Genomic DNA, 24,773 nt, shown 5'->3' on the forward strand with positions numbered 1-24,773 from the left:
TTTTTTTTTTTGAGACAGAGTCTCTATCACCCCGGCTGGAATGCAGTGGCATGATCTTGGCTCACTGCAACCTCCACCTCCAAGGTTAAAGCAATTCTCCTTCCTCAGCCTCCCTGAGATAGTAGCTGGGATTACATGGGTGTGCCACCATGCCCGGCTAATTTTGTATTTTTAGTAGAGATGGGGTTTCGCCACATTAGCCAGTCTGGTCTCAAACTTCTGACCTCAGGTGATCCACCCACCTTGGCCTCCCAAAGTGCTGGGATTACAGGCATGAGCCACTGTGCCTGGCCAAAGCTTTATTTTTTTTTTTATAGCATAAAGTTTTAGATTCACAGCAAAACTGAGAAGGTACAGAAATATCATATATCCCACACATGCATTACTTCCTTCCTTAGCAGCATCCTCTACCAGAGTGGTACATTTGTTACAATTGATGAATCTGTATTGATACATCATAATGATATAGTTTTCGTGTGGAAGAATTCTTGTAGGTTTCATGGTAAATTAGTTTTAGATATTTGCTCTTCAGAATAGCCTCCATTGCCTGTGGCACATTATTTTTTTCATAGGCATCAGGTTATTTTTTTTTTTCTGTTAATTCTTCCTCATATTAGGAGATATCTCTAGAGCTGGTGTAGTCAAAGGCAGGAATGTGTAGGTTGCTTTTGGCTCCCCTCCCTGTCTATATGGAGGAATTCCTTTTTCTGAGCTGTAGTTTCAGATGTAGCACCTGTTGGGCAAATAGCTCAGGCCAGTGTGCAAGGCTGACATGTGACCTTCCTTTACTTCCTCTGTTAAAACTACTCTCCAGGCCTGGCTCAGTGGCTAATGCCTGTAATCCCAGCACTTTGGGAGGCTGTGGTGGGAGGATCGCCCGAGGCCAGGAGTTCGAGATGAGCCTGGGCAATGTAGCAATAGCAAGATCCCATTTCTACAAAAAATTTTTAACAATAGCCAGGCGTGTTGGTATGTACCTGTGGTCTCAGGTACTTGGGAGACTGAGGCGGATCACTTGAGCCCAGGAGTTCAAGGTTGCAGAAAGCTGTGATTGTGCCATTGCACTCCAGCCTGGGTGACAGAGGGAGACCCTATCTCAAAAACAACATGAAACACAACAAAAACACAAAAACTACTCTCTCCTGGAATGTCCTGCTGCCACGGTTCTTCCCCTCCCCATCCTTGTCAGCCATGCCTTGGGGCATGTACTTCCCAGGATGCTCCACTGCAGGACTCCCCTACTGTCTGCTTATCTTATTTGGGAGCTACAAGCTTTGGAACTGGATTTGAAAGATGAGGATGAGGAATCACATTGAGTGTGTCTTGAAAAGTAGCATGTGTAAAACAGAGAGACAGCTCCTGATCTTAGTTGGTACAAGCCCAGAGTCTGATCCAGCGCGAGCCTCTCTTCTTTGTTCGGGTGGGCAGAGGTATTCTTTGAGATCTTTCATGAGGGAAAGCACAGGAGACCTGTCTTTCTGGGGCTGACTCCATGTACCTTAGAGCTGCTGAACCTCTCTTCCTAGATTCAGACAATAGATTGTGTATCAGTCTAGGTGATATTCAGTATTTCCCCTTTTGTGTGTGTGTGCATTTTTATATTTATTCAGTGTGAAGTTAGGAGAGCCTGTGTCAGGGACTGCCAGCCATATGTCATCTTCTTTTGTGTACTGGAATTCTATAAATATTTCTTTCCCATTCTGGCTTACATATTTGTAGTCTGATGGCTGCACCTTTAAAATCTATCAGAGGTTTTTTTGTCTCCTGAAGTTTTTTTTTCTCTTGTGCAAACTCATCATGTTTACATCTCAATAATCCAGGTGATAAATTATGCAATTTATCTCTTGGCAAATGTCTTTCAGGGATAAACTAAAGTTTCTGCTGCAATCTCCTTGGCACCTCATATGTAGATGATATATCTTGACTAATATACAAATCACCTGAAGTAGTTACCCACAAGGAAGGGAGGGGTTCCAGCAGTTATTTATGTGACAGACTCAGTTCTCTCTGGTGTAACTGCTAAAACGAAACACATGACCTGCCTTTGGAAACATGAAGGAAGCCTGTGTCTTTGCTGCCCTTGCTTTAGCAGCCTCTGCTTGGTCAACTTCTGGTGAGTTTCACATCTCAGCACTGTGTTCAGCTTTTATGTTGGCTATATAAAAAATTAGATTGCTAAACATAGAAGGAAATGTGGAGGAAATATTTATTACTCAGTGGATAAAATTGCAAGCTCTGGAGTCAGACTGCCTGGATTTAATCTTGAATTGCATTTGTTTTTATTAAACAAATTGAAATGCTTTCTGGAACAAGGCAAGTTAAAAATAAAAAGGGGAAAATTAACTTTTGTGTGTTCTGTATCTGGTCACCATCATGAGTTTTTTGTTGTTGTTTTTAAAGACATCTAATAGTTTTTGAGAGAGCGTGAGTACTCATTGAAAGCATAGACTTTGGAGTAAGACAGATCTGGGTTCAAATCCGGTGCCCGCCACTTATAGTTATCATTTTGGGCATATCACTTCAGCTCTCTGAAACAGTTTTGTCACCTCTTACTTTCCTTGTGTATAAGAGTGATGGTACATCATATTGTACATTTGATGCAGGAAGCTCCCTGTAACTATTGGTTGCTGTAGTTATTATTATCTTAAATTTTCTACATGGTAAAACTTCTTGTCTGCATATAATAATGTCTTTCAAGGATGATTTCTGGCATATATTTTAATACACTGACTTGAACTTCCAGGAGGTTCATTAAAACTATTTTATTTTAATTATCCTTATTTTATTCTTAATTTTAATGAGAAAATCTTCAGATTTTACCGTAAGTAAGGTGTTAACATTTGTATAAGATGGACATTTTTTTAATCAGAGAAGTTAGATTGGTATCTATTTTTAGTGTAATAAACTTGTTACATTTTAAATATGGTAAATGGGTACTTTTTCTATTCTTTCTTTCACCTCTTTCTTTCTTTCCTTCTTTCTTTCTCTTTTTATTTTTTTATTGAGACGGAGTCTCGCTCCGTTGCCCAGGCTGGAGTGCAGTGGCATTTTCTTGGCTCACTGCAACGTCCGCCACCTGGGTTCAAGCGATTCTCCTGCCTCAGCCTCCTGAGCAGCTAGGATTACAGGCTTGCCACCCAGCTAATTTTTTTTTTTTTTTTAATTTTTAGTAGAGACAGGGTTTCACTGCGTTAGCCAGGATGGTCTTGATCTCCTGACTTCATGATCCACCCGCCTTGGCCTCCCAAAAGTGCTGGGATTACAGGCATGAGCCACCACACCCAGCCTCTCTCTATGTTCTTTTCTTTGAAGGTTTGAAATACCTACTAAGTCATTTGGGTCTTTTCTGAAGTTATTTCTTTCAAAACTTTTATTTTATTCAACTATAGGCTTTTTAAAAAATAAAAACCCAAATTATCCATTTGAAGTTTCAAAACCTATTTAAGAGTTGATATGTAGTATTTCACTTACACAATTTTTTAAAGTTTTCAAACTGTTTTATCTCTTTCCTCTGTTTTTGTTTTTGTTTTTTTTCTTTTAAGACAAAGTCTCACTCTGTCTCCCAGGCTGGAGCGCAGTGGCACGATCTCGGCTCACTGCAACCCCTGCCTCCCAGGTTCAAGTAATTCTCATGCCTCAGCCTCCTGAGTAGCTAGGATTACAGGTGCACGCCACCATGCCCAGCTAATTTTTGTATTTTTAGTAGAGATGGGGTTTCACCATGTTGGTCAGGCTGGTCTCAAACTCCTGACCTCAGGTGATCCACCCACCTTGGCTTCCCAAAGTGCTAGGATTACCAGCATGAGCCACCGCTTCCAGCCTCTTTCCTCTGTTTTAAAAATTATTTTTCTTTTTTCTTGATTAGTTGCTGATTTTATGGTATCTTATTTTTTTCTCAAAAGCACCAGACTTTAAATTTTATTTCATTTTTAATTCTACAGCTTTTCTCTTTTCTGATTATCTTTTTAATAACAACTCAAGATATAACTTACATATACCAAAAAATTCATCATTTTAGGCCGGGCGCGGTGGCTCATGCCTGTAATTCTAGCACTTTGGGAGGCTGAGGCAGGCGGATTGTCTGAGCTCAGGTGTTCAAGACCAGCCTGGGCAACATGGCGAAATTCTGTCTCTACTAAAAATACAAAAAATTAGTCGGGTGTGGTGGTGCACGTCTGTAATCCCAGCTGCCCGGGAGGTGGAGGTTGCAGTGAGCCAAAATCATGTCACTGCACTCCAGACGGGGTGACAGAGTGGAACTCTGTTTCAAAAAAAAAAAAAAAATTCACCATTTGGAAGTGTCTAGTGATTTTTAGCATCTTCCCAGAATTGTGCAACCATCTGATTCCTTACTTTTTTTACTTTTGCTTTATTGTTTTCTCCTTTCTGCTTTCTTTGAGGTTGCTTTTGTTCCTGTTCTTACTTGTTGGGCTAATATTTTATTGTTATTTCTTTTAAAATAATGAAATAAAGTTTGTGCATTTATCCCCTTAACATAGCTTTGGCTACATCCAATCGATTTTGTTATATACTTTACTCAATTTTGATAGCATTTTAAATTAGTCTGTATAGAAAAGCTTAGTACGGGCAGGGTACAGGGGCTCACACCTATAACACTATGGGAGACAGAGGTGGGATGATCACTTGAGGACATGAGTTCAAGACCAGCCTGGGCAACATAGTGAGACCCCATCTCTACAAATAGAAAAAAATTAAAACATTAAAAATTTAAAAAGAAAAGTTTAATACAGAAGTATAAAAAAAGCATAGAACAGGCCAGGTGCAGTGGCTCACGCCTGTAATCCCAGCATTTTGGGAGGCCGAGGCGAGCAGATCACCTGAGGTCGGGAGTTCAAGACCAGCCTGGCTGGCATGGTGAAACCCTGTCTCTACTAAAAATACAAAACTAGTCGGGTGCAGTGGTATGTGCCTGTAATCCCAGCTATTCGGGAGGCTGAGGCACAAGAATCGCTTGAACCTGGGAGGTGGAGGTTGCAATGGGCTGAGATCATGCCACTGCACTCCAGCCTAGGTGACAGAGCAAAACTCTGCCTCAAAAAAAAAAAAAAAAAGTATATAACAGCTCAAAGAAAAATTTTAAAGTCACCTGTAATCCAATTATAAGTACATTTATATTTTGGCTTATTTCCTTTCAACCTTTTTTTTTTTTTGGCACATATAATTTAAAATGTATACCCAGAAATAAATATTTTACCAGTAGGTTCATATTGTGTTTTTTATTTTTTTAAGAAAGAAGCTTTATATATATTATGTTTAATTGCATAGACTCCCATTTAATTTAACATTACTTAATTATTGTGAATGTTTTCCATGTCTTCAAAAACAACTTTTTGAGGCCGGGTGTGGTATCTCATGTCTGTAATCCCAATCATGGGTGGCTGAGGCGGGTGGATCGCTTGAGTCTAGGAGTTCGAGACCAGCCTGGCCAACATGATGAAACCCTGTCTCTACAAAAAATACAAAAAATTAGCTGGGCGTAGTGGCACATGCCTGTGGTCCCAGCTACTCAGGAAGCTTGAGCTCAGGAAGTTGAGGCTGCAGTGAACCTTGACTGTACCACTGCACTTCAGCCTGGGTGACAGAGGAAGCCCGTCTCAAAAAACAGACCAAAAAAAATAGATAAATATTGGAATTCATAGCTCAATTTTAAAATTGGCTTCTAAATAATAATACCTTATATTAATAGTAATGTGTCTCATTCACTTACACTGGTGTACATTTGGAAAATAACTGGGAAGTGGCATTGCTCAAATAAGCATTGCAAAGGTTATAAAGTATTAGGTTATTGTCACTGAAGCATGGGGAATACCTTTTTCAAATTGAACTGGTGAAGACGAACTATTGGCCACATTTATGTTTTCAAATTGTAGAATAAATATGTACGTGTGTATGTATTTACATATTCAGCCTTATATTGTTTAATTCAGTGTCTATTCAAAAACTGTCTTATCTAAAATAGTCTTACATTCTATCCCAGTTCTTGCTTTTTAAAGTAGAACCCATCGCTTCTTGACTTAATTTTATGTATGTATGCATGTATATGCATTTGCATATTGTCTATCTATACTAGTCAGTTTTCTTTTAAGTCTGCATCTGGCTTGGTGTCATGGTAATACTGACCTCACATAATTAATTAGAAAGTGTTCCCTCCTCTTGCATTTTTTTTTTGGAAGAGATTTGAAGGATCGGCAGGCATATAAGAATAGATACTGTGTGATTGATTCCATTTATTTGAAGATAAACATGAGACAAAACTAATATATGGTGTTAGCAATTAGGAGGGGTTGTGGAGTGGGCTTCTGGGATACCTGTAATATTATCTTTCTTGACCTAGGTGGTGATGTTTGATCTGGATACATCTGATCACTGTTTCTGAATGTATGTTACATGTCAATAAAAAGCAGTGTCATGCTAAGTGCAAGGCAGAAGAAGTGGATTGCCCCCAGTGCAGGCAATAAAGGGGTACACTGTAGTAAATTTTAAAACAATAATAAAACAGGCTAAAAAAATTCTTTAAGGCTTTCATCTCTAATATCTGTTTGTACTTTAACTTATAAAAGGAAAATGATTTTTTTTATTTGTGGAAACATCATAATGAAAGGCAATTTATATTCAGTATACTTTATGAATTAATAGCTTACTTTGTACTATGGAGTATCTTTATGCTGTCAATTAGATTTCATTTAATAACCTTTGAGGAACTGTATTAGACAAGATGGCTGTGTATAATTTGAGTTGAGAAACAGATTCACCTTCAGCCTAGAGCACAGATTGGCCTTGGAGTTAATTTAATTAATGAATTGTTCTTACCTGTTTCTGGGGGCAACTACTTAGCTGCCTCTATGTGATTCTAGAATGATAAATAAAGGAACAGAGAGGCCGGGCACGGTGGCTCACGCCTGCAATCCCAGCACTTTGGGAGGCCAATGTGGGTGGATCACCTGAGGTAAGGAGTTTGAGACCAGCCTGGCCAACATGGTGAAACCCTGTCTCTACTAAAAATTCAAAAATTAGCCGGGCACGGTGGTGGGCACCTGTAGTCCCAGCTACTCGGGAGGCTGAAGCTGGAGAATCGCTTGAACCAGGAGACGGAGGTTGCAGTGAGCCGAGATCAAGCCACTGCACTCCAGCCTGGGTGACAAAGCGAGACTCTGTCTCAAAAATAAATAAATAAAGGAACAGAGACAGTATTGGGGGGCAGCATCATGATATGGGAGCAAAGCAGTCCTATGAACTGCTGTCTTCTCCCCTGTCTGATCATATGTTAAGTTGTTATAGCCAGTGGGTTAAGTGAATGCAAGTTTTAAAATGTTGCAGGTAACCTCCATTCCTGTGACCTAGTGTTTCCAGAGAGGGCAGCCTGTTAGTCAGGGGACTAACAGTTTAACCTCCCTTTTCATCTAGTGGGAGGGATAATCTGAATAAGTGAGATGGGGAGAAGAAACTGAGGTTGTGTGTCAGACCCTTCTGAGCATTCTCTCTTTCTGAGCAGGCTGTCCTCAGTTTTTTACATGATCTCTACTTAAGAGCATTTCTAACCCGTGATGGGAGGATGCAGGGTCAATCCATGGGTGAAAGGACTAGGTGAATAGATTGAATTTAGAGGTGGAGTGATTAGAAAGTACACTTGGGTGTTGATTCAAGCTACAGTCTTCAGTTTAGCTCCACCAGTTCCACAGCTGATATTTTGATTTCCATCTTTCTGATTCCAATGTCTTTTTGTTCTCATTTGGTTTTAGAACTGAGAGAAATTGACAAAGGAGTGATTGATTATCATCCCTAATACTCCAGTAGTTGTGTTTAGGTCTGTTTCTTTTATTTATTTTTTTGAGACAGGGTCTCCCTCTGTCACCAAGGCTGGAGTGCAGTAGCATGATCTCAGCTCACTGCAGCCTCTACCTCCCAGGCTCAAGTGATCCTCTCACCTCAGCCTCCCAAGTAGCTGGGACTACAGGCACCAACCACCACGCCCAGCTAATTTTTGTATTTTTTGTAGAGACAGGGTTTCTCCATGTTGCCCAGGCTGGTCTCGAACTCCTGGGCTCAAGTGATCCACCCACCTTGGCCTCCCAAAGTGCTGGAATTACATGCATGAGCCACCACGCCCAGCCTTGGCCTCACAAAGTACTCAGATTATAGAAGGTTTGTTTATGATAAATACTTATAGTTTAGTAGTATTTTTAACCTAATCTGAAAGTCAGCCTTTTATTTGGAGAGTATAAAGATTTACATTTATAGTCATAATTAATGTGTGTTTGACTGTTATTCTGTCAATTTGATTTATGCTTTTAGATGCCACTTAATGCATTTAAAGTCATTTTGGTCAAATAGGTCTAATTGGTGGCAAGTCTGTCCTGCTGATTAATTAATTGTGTGTGGGGTCCTTCACTGCCAAGCATTAAGGTCATTTGCTTCAATAATATCTTATAGGTGCTGTTCCAGAATTCAAAGAAGAGAAACTGCAGCTGCAACCAAAACCACGTTCTGGAGCTGTGGAAGAAACATTTAGAATTGTTAAGGACTCTCTCAGTGATGATGTTGTTAAAGCCACTCAAGCAATCTATCTGTTTGAACTCTCCGGTAAGGACTGCATCTGGTAATCTGAAGTTTTTATGAAACAAAATGGGGTGTTTCCTTTGGAAGAAAATCAGCGTCCAACAGTGATCCCCTGAATAGTTGGCTGCATTCAAGACCCTTACTCTTGAATGTAGACATCCAAGAACAGCAACCATAACTATTGATTTGTTTTTGTTGTTTTTGTTTCTTTGAGATGGAGTCTTTGTCACCCAGGCTGGAGAGCAATGGCATGATCATGGCTCACTTCGGCCTTGACCTCCTGGACTCAAGTGATCCTCCGACCTCAGCCTCCCAATGATTTTTATTTCTAGATTAAGATCAGTGCGTATGGACACATGTAAAGTAAAATTTTATTATAAACACTCTCAGTGTTATATAACTCTGGCATATTTGAGAGAAAATCCTGCTTAGAAGGGCATATGGATCATGACAGGTAGTATGATACAGTAATTTATCAACCATAGGCACCTTGCCATTTTTATCTTTGACATTAACCAGGTCAGTCTGAAGGTAGTCAGCTTTTTTTTACTTTTTTTGTTTTTAAAAATTTATAATTTTTTTTTGTGATGGAGTCTCACTTTGTTGCCCAGGCTGGAGTGCAGTGGTGGGATCTGGGCTCACTGCAACCTCTGCCTCCCGGGTTCAAGTGATTCTCCTGCCTCAGCCTCCCAAGTAGCTGGGATTAAAGGCACCCACCACCACACATGGCTAATTTTTGTATTTTTAGTAGAGGTGGGGTTTTGCCATGTTGCCCAGGCTGGTCTCAAACTCCTAGTCTCAAGCAATCCTCCTGCCTCAGCCTCCCAAAGTGCTGAGATTGCATGTGTGAGCCATTGTGCCCAGATGGTAGTTAGCTTTTAAAAATCTCTTAATATTGTTCTTCTCCATATAAAATTTACATGTTAATAACAGTGTAAGAACTAGCTGCCAGAGATGGTGGCGTACAGCTGTAATCCCAGCTACTCAGGAGGCTGAGGCTGGAGGATCACTTGAGCCCAGGAGATCAAGACTGTAGTACACTGTGATCGCATCTGTGAATAACCACTGCACTCCAGGCTAGGCAACATAGTGAGACCCATCTCAAACAAATAAAAGTTAAGAAACAGATAAAATTTGTGTTAAAAAAAAAAAAAAGGCTACCTCAGCCCCATTATACACAAACTTTTTTATTCTTCGTCCTCTCTGCTTTAGCTTAATCCATCTTGCCTTCCTGTTCTTACTTCCTTGCCATCCTTGGAATCCATCATCCATGGCTTTAGTCACTCTCTTGCTTGTGTCCTAAACTTGCTGGACCCTTTGTGCTTATGCCATCACCTGTCAAAAGCCTAGTCCTGGCTGAATCAAACTCTCTGGCTGCTCCACAGTTGTATCCAGGCTGCAAAGTTTTGGGGGAGGAAAGGAAAAAAAAATCACACCACCTGGGTGGATCTGTACCAGTAGAAATTGACTATTGCCCCACTTCAGCTGAGGTTTAAGCAACACTTCAGAATTCTGTGTTTTTGTGGTCAGCTTACTGCTGCATTTTCCATAGTGACTATCTTAAACTTTCTCAGTGTTCCTGAAATCTCCCATCTCTCTCTTCACCTCTTCCCTGCCAGTGTCAGCAGATAATTCCACTTGCTCTTTGACAGAGGTAATAGAAACCTGCAGACAAAAATGACTTCAGCTTCCTGCCATCAGATATCAAATCAGTCATGATAGGCATCATCCTTGCCTCCTTCCCTCTTAGTAGAATGGAGCTCAGCTCTCCATCAGTGCATCTCAAGCTCTAATGTCTATACCAAGTACCTGGGATCTTCCTAAAATGCAAAATAATGATTCAGTAGGTCTGGAGTGGAGTCTGAGATTCTGCATGGCTGACAGGTAATGACAGTATTGCAGTCCATGGATCATACTTGGAAGCAAAGTTCTAGATCCCATTTTCCCTGGCCTTCTCAGGAATTTTGTGCTGTTAATTGAACCTTGTCCTCAATCTGTTCATCTTGCAGCCTCTTTCCCAATGGTATTTTAATGTTCTCAATTCTTTTCTAACTTTAAAACAGAACCCAGTGACAATAACAAACCACACAGCCCATCTTTTTTCTCCTTTTCAGAGCCAGACTTATTTTCATCTACAACTGATTCCCCTGAACACACCCTGCTGATACCATTTGTTTCCATTTCACAGAATTGGTTTTCACCAAGGTCCTTGATGACTTCCCTGTCACCAGTGGGCCTGTGTCATTCCTCCCTTGTGACCACTCTGCAGCATTTGATACTGTTGACCACACTTTCCTTCTGGAAATGCTCCTTCCCCAGTCCTTCATTGTAACCTCCTTGCTTTCCTTCCCTGCCTGTGATCACACCTTGTCAGTCTCCCTTGCTGGCTGCTTCTCCTCTATCCTTCCCTTAAGCAATGTTCTTCAGGTCACTGGCTCAGCACTCTTGACACTCTACTCCTGACACTTTCTCTAGGAAACCCCAACCATTCACGCGGCTTCAATGACCATATGAACCGACTGATTATGTGTCCCTGTTTCTAGCTTAGCCAGACTTCATTTGACATTTTTAGTTAACTGTCACAAAGATGCCTCAGCCTGAAAACGTCCAAAACAACCATTCCCAGGACCTACCTTTGCAACCACCCATGAAATCTGCTGAGTGTCTGGCTTGCTGTGTCTCTTGGGCGGTGTCGATCCACACCCTCTCTCCGCATGCCTCCTTGCCATGCCTCGAAAAATTGTGGAAATCCCTGGGTGGCTCGTGCCTATTATCCCAGCACTTTGGAAGGCCGAGGTGGGCAGATCACCAGAGGTCAAGACCAGCTTGGCCAGCATGGCAAAACCTCATCTCTACTAAAAAATATAAAAATTAGCCGGGCTTGGTGGCGCGTGCCTGTAGTCCCATCTACTTGGGAGGCTGAGGCAGGAGAATCGCTTGAACCCCAGAGGCAGAGGTTGCAGTGAGCCCAGATCGCATCACTGCACTCCAGCTTGGGCAACAGAGCGAGACTCTGACTCAAAAAAAGAAAGAAAAAAAAATGGAGGAAATCAAGCACTTCCTGCTCAGATCCAGGCAAGTTGGATGCCGTATCTGTCAAGATCAAGAAAAATAAAGTTCACAGCAGCAGGATTATACTTTGGTTGTCACAAAGAGAAGGCAGAGAAACAAGCTGAAGCAGTCTCTGCCCCTTGGTTTGACAGTGAAGGAGCTGAGATGAACCAGACGTACTGGTTTGAGCTGTATTAAAATTTTAAACGTTGCCTGTAATCCCAGCACTCTGGGAGGCCAATCACTTGAGCTCAGGAGTTCGAGACCAGGCTGGGTAACATAGTGAGACCCTGTCTCTACAAAAATAAAAATAAAAAATTAGCTGGATCTAGTGATGTGTGCCTATAATCCCAGCTTCTTGGGAGGCTGAGATGGGAAGACAGCTTAAGCCCAGAAGGTCGAGGCTGCAGTGAGTGATGATCATGCCACTTCACTCTAGCCTAGGCAACAGAGCAAGACCCTGTCTTAAAAAATTAAAAATCAAGCAATCTGCTGTTCTTCAGTAGTCTTCTCTCACTTAAAAAACAAATCCACCCAAGCCAAGAACTAGCAGATCATTCCTATATACCCTCCCCACCTTTTCCTCTTCATATGCAGTTACCTAGTCTTGTGGTTCTGCCTTGACATTCTCTCTCAAATGTACCCACTTTTCTCCATGCCTCTGCCATGGTCCCAGTCCAGGCATGCACCCTCAAGCTCCTGAACTATCCCAACACCATCCTTACTAGCCCTCTGCATCCGTTTGATTTCTCTCCATTATCTACACTGCAGGTAGGGCCATACGTAAACCTTACCATATCATCTTCCTTCCATGACACAACCTGTAGGATGAAGTCATTTAATCCTTTACATGACTGGCTGTGCTCAGACCTAGACTGCCTCACAAGCTCATCCAACACCCATCTACCTTCTAGTGCCACTGTGTTTTTTTTCAGTTCCTCAAACGTGCTGCACTCTTGATTCTGGCTTTTTTGCATGTGCTGTTCCCACTGCCTGAAATACTTTCCCTCTACCCTGTCCATCTAGCTAATTCTTACTTAACTTTCAAATCTCAGCTTCAACTGAGCTTTCCTGACCCTTTTTGAAAACTTAATTTTGCATCGCAGTAAAAAATACATAACATTTTAACCACTTCTTGTTTCTTTTTTTTTTTTTTTTCTTTTGAGACGGAGTTTTGCTCTTGTTGCCCCAAGCTGGAGTGCAATGGCGCGATCTTGGCTCACTGCAACCTCTGCCTCCCAGGTTCAGACGATTCTCTTGCCTCAGCCTCCCAAGTGGCTGGGATTATAGGCACTCCCCACCACACCTGGCTAATTTTTTGTATTTTTAGTAGAAACGGGGTTTCACCATGTTGGCCAGGCTGGTCTTGAACTCCTGACCTCAGGTCATCTGCCCACCTTTGCCTCCCAAAGAGTCAGGATTACAGGTATGAGCCACCATGCTCGGCCTATTTTAACCACTTCTAAGTGTACAGCTTAGTAGCATTAAATGCATTCACATTGTTTTATAACAATCATCACCTGCCGGGCACGGTGTCTCATGCCTGTAATCCCAGCACTTTGGGAGGCCGAGGTGGGCAGATCACGAGGTCAGGAGATCGAGACCATCCTGGCTAACATGGTGAGACCCCGTCTCTACTAAAAATACAAAAAATTAGCTGGGTGTGGTGGCGGGCGCCTGTAGTCCCAGCTACTAGGGAGGCTGAGGCAGGAGAATAGCATGAACCCGGGAGGCGGAGCTTGCAGTGAGCCGAGATCATGCCACTGCACTCCAGCCTGGGCGACAGAGCTAGACTCCATCTCAAAAAAAAAGAAAAGAAAAAGAAAACAAAAAACAAAAACAAAAACAAAAACAAAACAATCATCACCATCTATCTCCAGAACTTTTTCATCATTCCAAGTGAAACTCTGTACCCATTAAACAGTTAACTCCCATTCCCCATCCCCCAGTCCCTGGAAACCACTGTTCTACTTTCTGTCTTTATGAGTTTTCTTACTCTGGTTATCTTGATTCCTTAATGTGCTCCCACATCACCCTCTACTTCCTCTTTTGTGAGTAGAACCATGGTTTTCTTTTTATTGAAGAGTCTTCAGAGCCTAGCAGAATACCTGGACGTGCTTAATAAATATTTGCTGAATTTGACTGATGGGGAGGTCTGGGGATTTTAACTTGGGAAACAGCATTTTGTAAGATTATTCTAATTGAAGTAATTATTAAATTTAAGAAGAACAGGGCTTCTATGACATTGATTTCTATATGTTTATCTCTCTAGGTGAAGATGGTGGCACGTGGTTTCTTGATCTGAAAAGCAAGGGTGGGAATGTCGGATATGGAGAGCCTTCTGATCAGGCAGATGTGGTGATGAGTATGACTACTGATGACTTTGTAAAAATGTTTTCAGGTGAGTTTTCCAGTTTATTAGTTTACCTTATTGTTCAGAGAAAATTTAGTTCTGACATTTTGCTTTATCCCTTCCCAAATAATCAAGACTTGTAAATGTTGGCAGCAGTGGAATCTTAGTTTTGGGAAGGCTGTTCTTACTGTTGCCTCCATTGCCACGTCTCCCTCCTCTCACAAGTGGAAGGTAGATGTCAGAATTATTTTCTTCCATTACTGAGAAGCCAGTAATATAATGTTGGGAACAGTGAGATAATTCAAAGGGACTCCTGGGTGGGCTTCATCATATTAGCTGGCCTAAGGTATTATGTTTCCAATAACACCCCAGTCACTAGAGGCACTGAACTCAGTAGCAGCAGTTCGCTTATTGAGAGTAGGGTTGTGCTTCCATCTTGCCAGCTGTTTCCATAGGAAACACATACCAGCCCTTGGCCATGGCCTAGTGACCCTGCTTTCTGTGGAGTCCTAAACCCAGAGAACCTTTTGTGTGATTTTCTATTCTGTCCATTTACCTCTAACTGTGCCAGAAAATTAAGGATAATTTTCTCTTTTCTACTCTTAGAAAACTACTCCAAATGATAAGTTAATTAACTCAAATTCTAAAAATTAGAAGCAGCACTTGAAACTAAGCGTAACATTCTGATCTAAAGAGTCTTTCATGGAGTGAATTATAAATGTTATTCAGACTTTATTCTGTTTTAATCTTTTCTAAGCAGGAACATGGTGTATTCTGTGCCCTCTAAGTCTTTCTTTCCAGTTCTAATTCAGGATGCTAATTGCCTGCATTCCATCTGAGTCAATCTGTATACGGTGTACTAATGATCAGCATTTCTTTTTTTTTATTTATTTATTTTTTATTGATCATTCTTGGGTGTTTCTCGCAGAGGGGGATTTGGCAGGGTTACAGGACAATAGTGGAGGGAAGGTCAGCAGATAAACAAGTGAACAAAGTTCTCTGGTTTTCCTAGGCAGAGGACCCTGCGGCCTTCCGCAGTGTTTGTGTCCCTGGGTACTTGGGATTAGGGAGTGGTGATGACTCTTAACGAGCATGCTGCCCTCAAGCATCTGTTCAACAAAGCACATCTTGCACCACCCTTAATCCATTCAACCCTGAGTGGATACAGCACATGTTTCAGAGAGCACAGGGTTGGGGGTAGAGTCACAGATCAACAGGATCCCAAGGCAGAAGAATTTTTTCTTAGTACAGAACAAAATGAAAAGTCTCCCATGTCTACCTCTTTCTACACAGACACGGCAACCATCCGATTTCTCAATCTTTTCCCCACCTTTCCCCCCTTTCTATTCCACAAAACCGCCATTGTCATCATGGCCCGTTCTCAATGAGCTGTTGGGTACACCTCCCAGACGGGGTGGTGGCCGGGCAGAGGGGCTCCTCACTTCCCAGTAGGGGCAGCCGGGCAGAGGCGCCCCTCACCTCCCGGACCGGGCGGCCGGCCAGGCGGGGGGCTAACCCCCCCACCTCCCTCCCGGACTGGGCGGCTGGCCGGGCGGGGGGCTGACCCCCCCACCTCCCTCCCGGACGGGGCGGCTGGCCGGGCGGGGGGCTGACCCCCCCCCCACCTCCCTCCCGGACGGGGCGGCTGCTGGGCGGAGACGCTCCTCACTTCCCAGACGGGGTGGCTGCTGGGCGGAGGGGCTCCTCACTTCTCGGACGGGGCGGCTGCCGGGCGGAGGGGCTCCTCACTTCTCAGACGGGGCGGTTGCCAGGCAGAGGGTCTCCTCACTTCTCAGACGGGGCGGCCGGGTGGAGACGCTCCTCACATCCCGGACGGGGCGGCAGGGCAGAGGTGCTCCCCACATCTCAGACGATGGGCGGCCGGGCAGAGATGCTCCTCACTTCCCAGATGTGATGGCGGCCGGGAAGAGGCGCTCCTCGCTTCTTAGATGGGATGGCGGCCGGGCTGAGATGCTCCTCACTTTCCAGACTGGGCAGCCAGGCAGAGGGGCTCCTCACATCCCAGATGATGGGCGGCCAGGCGGAGACGCTCCTCACTTCCCAGACGGGGTGGCGGCCGGGCAGAGGCTGCAATCTCGGCACTTTGGGAGGCCAGGGCAGGCGGCTGGGAGGTGGAGGTTGTAGCAAGCCGAGATCACGCCACTGCACTCCAGCCTGGGCACCATTGAGCACTGAGTGAACGAGACTCCGTCTGCAATCCCGGCACCTCGGGAGGCCGAGGCTGGCCGATCACTCGCGGTTAGGAGCTGGAGACCAGCCCGGCCAACACAGCGAAACCCCGTCTCCACCAAAAAAATACGAAAACCCGTCAGGCGTGGCGGCACGCGCCTGCAATCGCAGGCACTCGGCAGGCTGAGGCAGGAGAATCAGGCAGGGAGGTTGCAGTGAGCTGAGATGGCAGCAGTACCGTTCAGCTTTGGCTTGGCATCAGAGGGAGACCGTGGAAAGAGCGGGAGAGGGAGACCGTGGAAAGAGCGGGAGAGGGAGACCGTGGGGAGAGGGAGAGGGAGAGGGAGAGGGAGAGGAAATCTTCAATGATCAGCATTTCTTCAACTTTTCCCTTTTTTTATAGTGGTGTTAAATGTTCATATAAAAATTAGAAAATATAGGCCAGGCATGGTGGCTCACGCCTGTAATCCCAACACTTTGGGAGGCCAAGGTGGGAGGATCACTTGCGCCCAGGAGTTTGAGACCAGCCTGGGCAACATGCAGAAACCCTGTCTCTACAGAAAATACAAAAATTGGTTGGGTGTGCTGGTGCGCACCTGTAGTCCCCAGCTACTCCAGTTAAGGTAGGAGGATTGCCTGAGTCCAGAGGTGGAGGCTGCAGTAAATTGAGATAACACTACCGCACTCCAGCCTGGGCGGCAGAATGAAACCCTGTCTCAAAAAAAGAGAAAGTATACCTAAGAAAAAAGAAAATAAAATTATTTTTACCATACCACTGAAAGATGACCATAATATACATATGTATGATGCTACACCACAACCAAACCAAAATATGGTTTAGCATCTATATATGTATATTACGCTCATCTTATTATGGTTTGCATAATTTGGTTTAGCATCATACATATGTATATTTGTATGTGTGTGTTAGTGTATATAAATATACGTGTGCTTATAAAAACAGGATCATACCATTACTACTGTTTGGCAATCTTTTTCACTTAATACATTATAACATCTTTCAATGTTTATCATTGGTTATCATTAAAATCATTAAAAATCCCTTTAATGATTTTTTTTTTTTTTGAGACAGAGTTCTGCTCTTGTTGCCCAGGCTGGAGTGCAATGGTGTTAACCTTGGTTCACTGCAACCTCTGCCTTCCGGGTTCAAGCAATTCTCCTGCCTCAGCCTCCAGAGTCGCTGGGATTACAGGTGCCCGCCACCATGCCTGGCTAATTTTTTGTATTTTTAGTAAAGACAGGGTTTCACCATATTGGCCAGGCTGGTCTCGAATTCCTGACCTCAGGTGATCCACCTGCCTTGGCCTCCCAAAGTGCTGGTATTACAAGTGTGAGCCACCGCGCCTGGCCCCTTTAATGATTTTTAATAGTTTAGTGTTTCTTCAGTGTTTCAACAACTATTTCTCCATAGAGCTTAAACACAGTGCTTTGGACACATTTAATAAATGCTCAATGAATGTTTGGTGAATTGGAATCTTATAAATATTTGTTTTAACATGAAGACCATTTAAAATAAGAATTTATTGTCAACTTCTAAATGGAAATAACAGTACTTATGTATGATTTATTTATTGCATGATTGCTACAGGTTAAGCAATACTCCCAACAGTTCTTTCCAATAAAATATGTTCTCCATTTTATAGCAGTAAGTACTGAGGCTTTGAAAAATTAAATAATAAGCCCCAAGGTCAGCTGATGAATGAGAAAATAGAGCAAGGATTTGAATCCAAGCTAACGCCAAAGCTTATGCTCTTCATTATTATGCTAGTCTGCCCTCCAAAGGTGAAGAAATCAAGTGACTTCTTTCTTTAATTTACATTTCACTTATGTAGCATACACTTGAAATAATAGGCTTTCTATTGGTATCTTTCTTTGAATGTGGTCTTGGATTCACTGGATGAGGCCAGTCAGTTATATGAATTATTTAAAAAAACAGTTATTCTTATCAGGTATATTTTATAGGTATGGTTTAGATCGGGAGCAAGTGAGTTTGCTTGTGCTTCTTATGTCCTTTTATTCTTACTGTTTATCCCATCTGCTTTCCTTTAAATGGGCACAATTTAGACTTTATATCCTAAGAATTCTCTTTGACGAGACCATAGCCATTTCTATGCCTAATTTATGTAGTGGATACATTATAAATACAAAAATTTAGGCCAGGCGTGGTGGTTCATGCCTGTAATCCCAGCACTTTGGGAGGCCAAGGCAGGTGGATGACTTGAGGTCAGGAGTTTGAGACCACCCTGGCCTACAGGGCAAAACCCTGTCTCTACCAAAAATACAAAAATTAGCCGGGTGTGGTGGCACATGCCTGTAATTCCAGCTCCTCAGGAGGCTAAGACATAAGAATCCCCTGAACCTTGAAGCGGAGGTTGTAGTGAGCTGAGATCGAGCCACCGCACTCCAGCCTGGGTGATTGACTGAGACCCTGTCTCAAAAAAAAAAAAAAAAAAAAAAATTAAAGCAACTAGTAACCAACTAATCAGAATCTCTCCTTTTGGCCAATAGAGGCCACTGTATGGTGGAGCAGTATGACAGAAATAAAGTAAACTGAGCAATATTACTTTACCTGAGGACGGGGATGTGTGTGTGTGTGTGTATAAAACATTGAGCTTATTAGCTTTTTAAAAAACTTTTGTTAAAACAGTATTGTTGAGGTCTAATTCACATGCAATAAAATTTACCATCCTAAGTATAAATGATTTTTAATAAATTTATAGTTACACAGCCATAATGACAGTCCAGTCTGAGAACATTTCATCACACCAAAAAATTCTCTCATGTCTCTTTGCAGTCGATCCTATTTCCATTCCCAAAGCCCTAGCCAGCCAAATACTAATTTGCTCTCTGTCTCTATAAATTTGCTATTTCTGGACATTTTATATATATGGAATAAAACAGTATATAGTCTTTTGCATCTAGCACCTTTTACTTAGCATAGGCTTTTGATATTCATTCATATATATGTTGTAGCTGGTATCAGTAGTTCGGTTCCTTTTTATTGCTGAATAGTATTCCATTGTATGGATATACCACATGTTGTTTATTCACTCACCAGCTGATGGACACTTCGATTGTTTCAAGTTTTTGGCTATTATGGATATTGCTGCTATGAACATTCTCATACATGTATCAGTATGGATATTTGTTTTCATTTTTCTTCGGTAGATTTTTAAGAATGGAATTGCTAGGTCATATGGTAAGTTGATATTTACCTTTTTTTTTTTTTCCACTTAAAATAAAATAGAGATAGGGTCTCGCTTTGTTGCCCAGGCTGGTCTTGAACTTCTGGGCTAAAGCAATCCTCCCACCTCAGCTTTCCAAAGTCCTGGGATTACAGGCCAGAGCCACTGTACCCAGCCAATATTTAACTTTTTAAGAACCTACCAAACTATTTGCTACAGTGACTATACCATTTTTATAGTCCCATCAGCAATGTATTAAGGTTCCATTTTCTCTACCTATTCACCAACACTTGTTGTCTTTTAAAAACATTTTTTTAAAATTGCTCCTTGCAGAGCAGGGTTAACTCATAGGTAGTACATCCAGAGTTGGCTTGTTGTCTTTTTTATTATAGCCATTCTAGTGGGCATGTAGTGGTATCTCATATGTTTATTTATGTATTTATTTATTTTTTGAGACACAGTCTTGCTCTGTCTCCTAGGCTGGAGTGCAGTGGCATGATCTCGGCTCACTGCAACCTCCACCTCCTGGGTTCAAGCAATTCTCATGTCTCAGCCTCCCAAGAAGCTGGGATTACAGGCATGCACTACCACACCTAGGTAATTTTTGTATTTTTACTAGAGACGGGGTTTCACCATGTTGGCCAGGCTGGTCTCAAACTCCTGGCCTCGAGTGATCTACCCACCTCAGCCTCCCAAAGTGCTGGGATTATAGGCATGAGCCACCGTGCCCAGCCTCGTGTGGTTTTAATTTGTATTTTCTTACTGATAATGATTTAAACATATTTTCATGTGTTTGACAGCTACTTATATTGGGTGAATTGTCTATTCAGTCTTTGCTCATTTTAAAATGGAGTTGTCAGCCAGGCATGGTGGCTCATGCCTATAATCCCAACACTTTGGGGGGCCAAAGAAAGAGGATCACTTGAGGCCAGGAGTATGAGACCAGCCTGAATAACATAGTGAGACCCTGCTTCTACATACACACAGACACACACACACACACACACACACACAAGTAAAATTGAGTTGTCTTTTTAATACTGAGTTGTCAGATTCTTTATAAGTTCTGGATGCATGTTCTTTATTGGATATGTGATTTGCAAATATTTTCTCCTAGTATGTGGCTTCTCTTTCCATTTTCTTAAAAGTATCTTTTGTAATACAAAAGTTTTTTGTTTTGATCAAGTTTAATCTATTATTTTTTCCTGTTATCATTCATGCTTTTCCCACTAAATATTTTCTTTTTTACTGTTGTGAAATGAAATTATTGTCGTTAGTTTATTTCCAAATTGCCTGTTTCTGGTATATATACCTATAACTAATTTTTGTGTATTGATTTTGTATCATTTGAATTAATCAGTGAAGCCATTTTGTAGCTGGGATTTTTTGTAGGAATATTTTAAATTAGTAATTCAATTTCTAGTTGTATGTCAATAGCTTTTTAAAAACAGCTTTATTGAGATATAATTCATATACCATACAGTTCACCCACTTAAAGTATAAAATTCATCTGTTGCTTTTAAAACATTTTTGTCATCTCAAAAAGAAACCTCCTACCCATTAGCTGTCAACCTCATATCCCTCTATATCCCCACCTCTACCCCTAAACAACCACTAATCCACTTTCTGTCTCTACCTATCAGCTGTCAATGTAATATCCCTCAATATCCCCACCAGCAGCCCTAAGCAACAACTAATCAACTTTCTATCTCTATGGTTTTCCCTATTCTGACTTTCGTATGAACTGAGTCATGTAATATGTGATCTTTTGTGACTGGCTTCTTTCACTTAACATAATGTTTTCAAGTTTCATCCTTGTAGTAGCATGTATTAGTATTTCATAACCTTTTAAAAAATAATTAAAGTGAAATTCAGATAACATGCAATTAGTCATTTTATTTTTATTTTTTGAGACAGAGTCTCGCTCAGTCACCCCAGCTGGAGTGCAGTGGCGTGATCTCAGCTTACTGCAACATCTGCCTCCTGGGTTCCAGGAATTCTCTTGCCTCAGTCTCCCGGGTAGCTGGGATTGCAGGAGCCCACTACCACGCCTGGCTAATTTTTGTATTTTTAGTAGAGACAGAATTTCACCATGTTGGCCAGGCTGGTCTGGAACTCCTGACCTCAGGCAATCCTCCTGCCTCGGCCTGCCAAAGTGCTGGGATTACAGGTGTGAGCCACCAGGCCCGGCCGCAATTACTCATTTTAAAGTGTACAGTTCAGTGACATTTAATATATTCACAGTGCTGTGCAACCACCCCTTCTCCCTGGTTTCAAAACTTTTTCATCACTGCAGAGGAATACCTGTACCATATGTAAGTAAGCACTTCTCATTCTCACCTCCCCTGGCAACCACTAATCTGCTTTTTCTCTATTGATTTGCATATTCTGAATATTTTAAACAAATGGAATCATGCAATATGTGACCTTTTGCATCTGACTTATTTTATTTAGCATAATGTTTTTGAGGTTCATCCAAGCTGTAGCATGTATCAGTACCTCATTTCTTTTTCTGGCTGAATATTATTCCATTATATGGATTTACCACAATTCATTTACCTATTCATCTTTTGTTTCTGCTGTCTGGCTATTATGAATAATGCTTCGATAAACATTCATATACAAGTTTCTATGTGGATATATGTTTTCATTTCTCTTGGCTATTTACATGGGAGTAGAATTCTAGGTCATAATATAATTTTATGTTTAACTTCTCAAAGAATTGCCAAAAGGTTTTTCATAGTGGCTGCATCATTTACATTCCCACCGGCAATGTACAAGGATTTCTATTTTTCCATATCCTTGCCCTTACCAACACTTCTTTTTTGCTATTATTTTGTTTTTTCATTATTGCCACCCTAGTGGATGTGAAATGGCATCTTGTTTTGATTTGCATTTCTCTTCTCTAATGACAAATGATATCATACTTTTTTTATGTGCTTATGGATCAAAGGTATTTCCTTGGAGAAATGTCCATTCAAGTCCTTTGCCATTTCAAAATTTGGTTATTTGTCTTTTATTATTCAGTTTTAAGAAATTCTGGCCAGGCGCAGTGGCTCACCTGTAATCCTAGCACTTTGGGAGGCTGAGGCGGGCAGATCACTTGAGGTCAGGACTTCGAGACCAGCCTGGCCAACATGGTGAAACCCCATCTCTACTAAAAATACAAAAATTAGCTGGGCGTGGTGGCAGGTGCATGTAATCCTATCTGCTCAGGAGGCTGAGGCAGGAGAATCGCTTGAACCCAGGAGGCGGAGGCTGCAGTGAGCCAAGATCACGCCATTCCACTCTAGCCTGGGTGACAGAGAGACTGTCTCAAAAAAAAAAAAAAAAACTTCATATATTTTCAGTTATGTTTCATCAGATACATGATTTACAAATGCTTTTTCACATTTTTTGTAGGTTGTTTTTTCACTTTCTTGATGATATATTTTGAAGCACATATGTTTTTAATTTTGAAGTTCAACCTACCTATTTTTTTTGATTTTTACTTCCAGTGTCATATATAAGAATCCTTTGCCAAAGCAAGGTTAGGAAGCTTTATCCCTATATATATCTTCTAAGAGTTTTGAGTTTTACCTCTTACATTTAGGTTTATGATCCATTTTAAGTTAATTTTTGTAGATGGTAGGAGAGTCCAACTTCATTGTTTTGTATGTGGATATCCAGTTATCCCAGCACCATTTGTGGAATAGACTGTTCTTTCCTGTGTGAAATGGTCTTGGCACCCTTGTTGAAGATCAGTTGACTGTAGATACATGGGTTTAGTTAAATCCATAGATGTATAGGTACAGTTAATTATAGAATTACCAAATAACTCACAATTTCTACTTGTAAATATATACTCAAAAGAATTGAAAACAGGCACTCGAACAAATAAATGTACATGCATATTCACAGCAGCGCTATTCACAATAGGCAAAAGACAGAAACAACCCAAATGTCCATTAAGGGATGCATGGATAAACAAAGTGTGGTATATACATATAATGAAATAGCAGTCAGCCATAAAAAGGAATGAAGTACTAATACATGCTACACCATGGGACATTATGCTAAATGAAAAAAGCCAGATACCAAAGATCACATATTGTAGAAATCCTTTTATATTAAATATCTAGAATAGGTGCATCCATAGGCAGAGAGCTGTTGGTGGTTGCCAGAGTCTGGAGGCAGGGGGAACTGCTAATGCTGAATCCCTGAGGGTTTCATTTTGGGATGATGAAAATGGTTGAAACTAGATAGATACCACGTGTTGCGTGGTGGTACACAACATTGTACCTGGACTTAAATGCCACTGAATTGTTTCTCTTCCTTTTCTTATAAGGGCACTAATCCCATCATTCCGGCTCCATCCTCATGATTTCACCTAAACCAAATTATTTTCCCAAGGCCCCACTTCCTGAGACCATCCCACTGAGGGCAAGAGCTTCAAGATATGAAGTTTGGGGGGAATGCAAACATTCAGTCCATGACACTAAGCAAAGTCTTCCTGTACTCTTCCCACAGCTTCTTGATGCAGTTTTCTATGTTGTCAAATGTATCAGCTTGTGTCAGTCCACTTTTTCCCCGGAGCCCTTTGTCTTCATGTTATAATCTAGACCTGAAGCTCATTAAGCCTGCTGCACAGCTGTTGTCCTAGAAATTTAACTCTCTCCTGCATTGAATCTCCTGTTTCCTGGATCCCATGTCTTCTTTCTTCCTTTACATCTTCATTTTGGTGGCACACATTGTCCAGTAGTTTCATGAGAAAGGATACATTAGAGATAATTTTTGTGTGTATCTGAAACTACTATTATTCTACCAACTCTCTTGATTGTTTGTCTGGGTAGAGATTTCCAGGTTGCAATTCATTTTCCCTCAGAATTTTGAAGCTATTGCTTTATCATCTTAAGATTATCGTTGAGAATTTGATGTTGTTCATCTTAATCTTTTCTATCTACCCCTGTCCTTTCTGAAAGTTTTTGAAATCAGAGACATATTTCTCTGTGGTAGTCTGATATTTCACAGTGATAAAAGGTAAATGTCATTTTCCCAGCCCCTTGAAAAGTTCTTATATTATTTCTTTGATAATTCTCTCAGTTTTCTCTCTTCTGACTTTCTGGAGAAAAAGATCATCTGATTTAATCACTCATTTCTCCTATTACACATATATTTGCATAATTCTTTTCACCTTCTAGGAGATCGACTCACCTTCTTTTTCCTACCTATTGCATTTTAATTTTGTTGACTAAAATTTTAATTTCTAAGAGCTCATCTTGTTTTCTGATGGTTTTTCTTCCTCCTCCTCAATCCAACCCATCCCCTCTCTTTCCCTGGTATCACTGCCTTTCCCCCTTTCCCTTTTTCTCCTCTCTCCCTCTCCTTCATCCCCTCTTCTTCTCCTCTCTCCTTCC

At 41.6% G+C, this 24,773-nt stretch overlaps 1 protein-coding gene across 3 annotated transcripts in view; it reads left to right on the forward strand.

Annotated features, from left to right (window-relative positions):
• HSDL2 (hydroxysteroid dehydrogenase like 2) overlaps nucleotides 1-24,773 on the forward strand; it is an 88,000-nt gene that overhangs the window by 59,466 nt on the left and 3,761 nt on the right. For all 3 annotated transcript variants that reach the window (XM_031014284.3, XM_019033655.4, XM_055350421.2), the window contains 2 exons: nucleotides 8,452-8,601; nucleotides 13,901-14,029. In XM_031014284.3, coding sequence (XP_030870144.1) covers nucleotides 8,452-8,601; nucleotides 13,901-14,029 — 279 coding nt within the window. The remainder of the gene's footprint in view (nucleotides 1-8,451; nucleotides 8,602-13,900; nucleotides 14,030-24,773) is intronic.

The sequence above is a fragment of the Gorilla gorilla genome, chromosome 13, assembly GCF_029281585.2.
Source record: "Gorilla gorilla gorilla isolate KB3781 chromosome 13, NHGRI_mGorGor1-v2.1_pri, whole genome shotgun sequence".
NCBI lineage: Eukaryota > Metazoa > Chordata > Mammalia > Primates > Hominidae > Gorilla > Gorilla gorilla.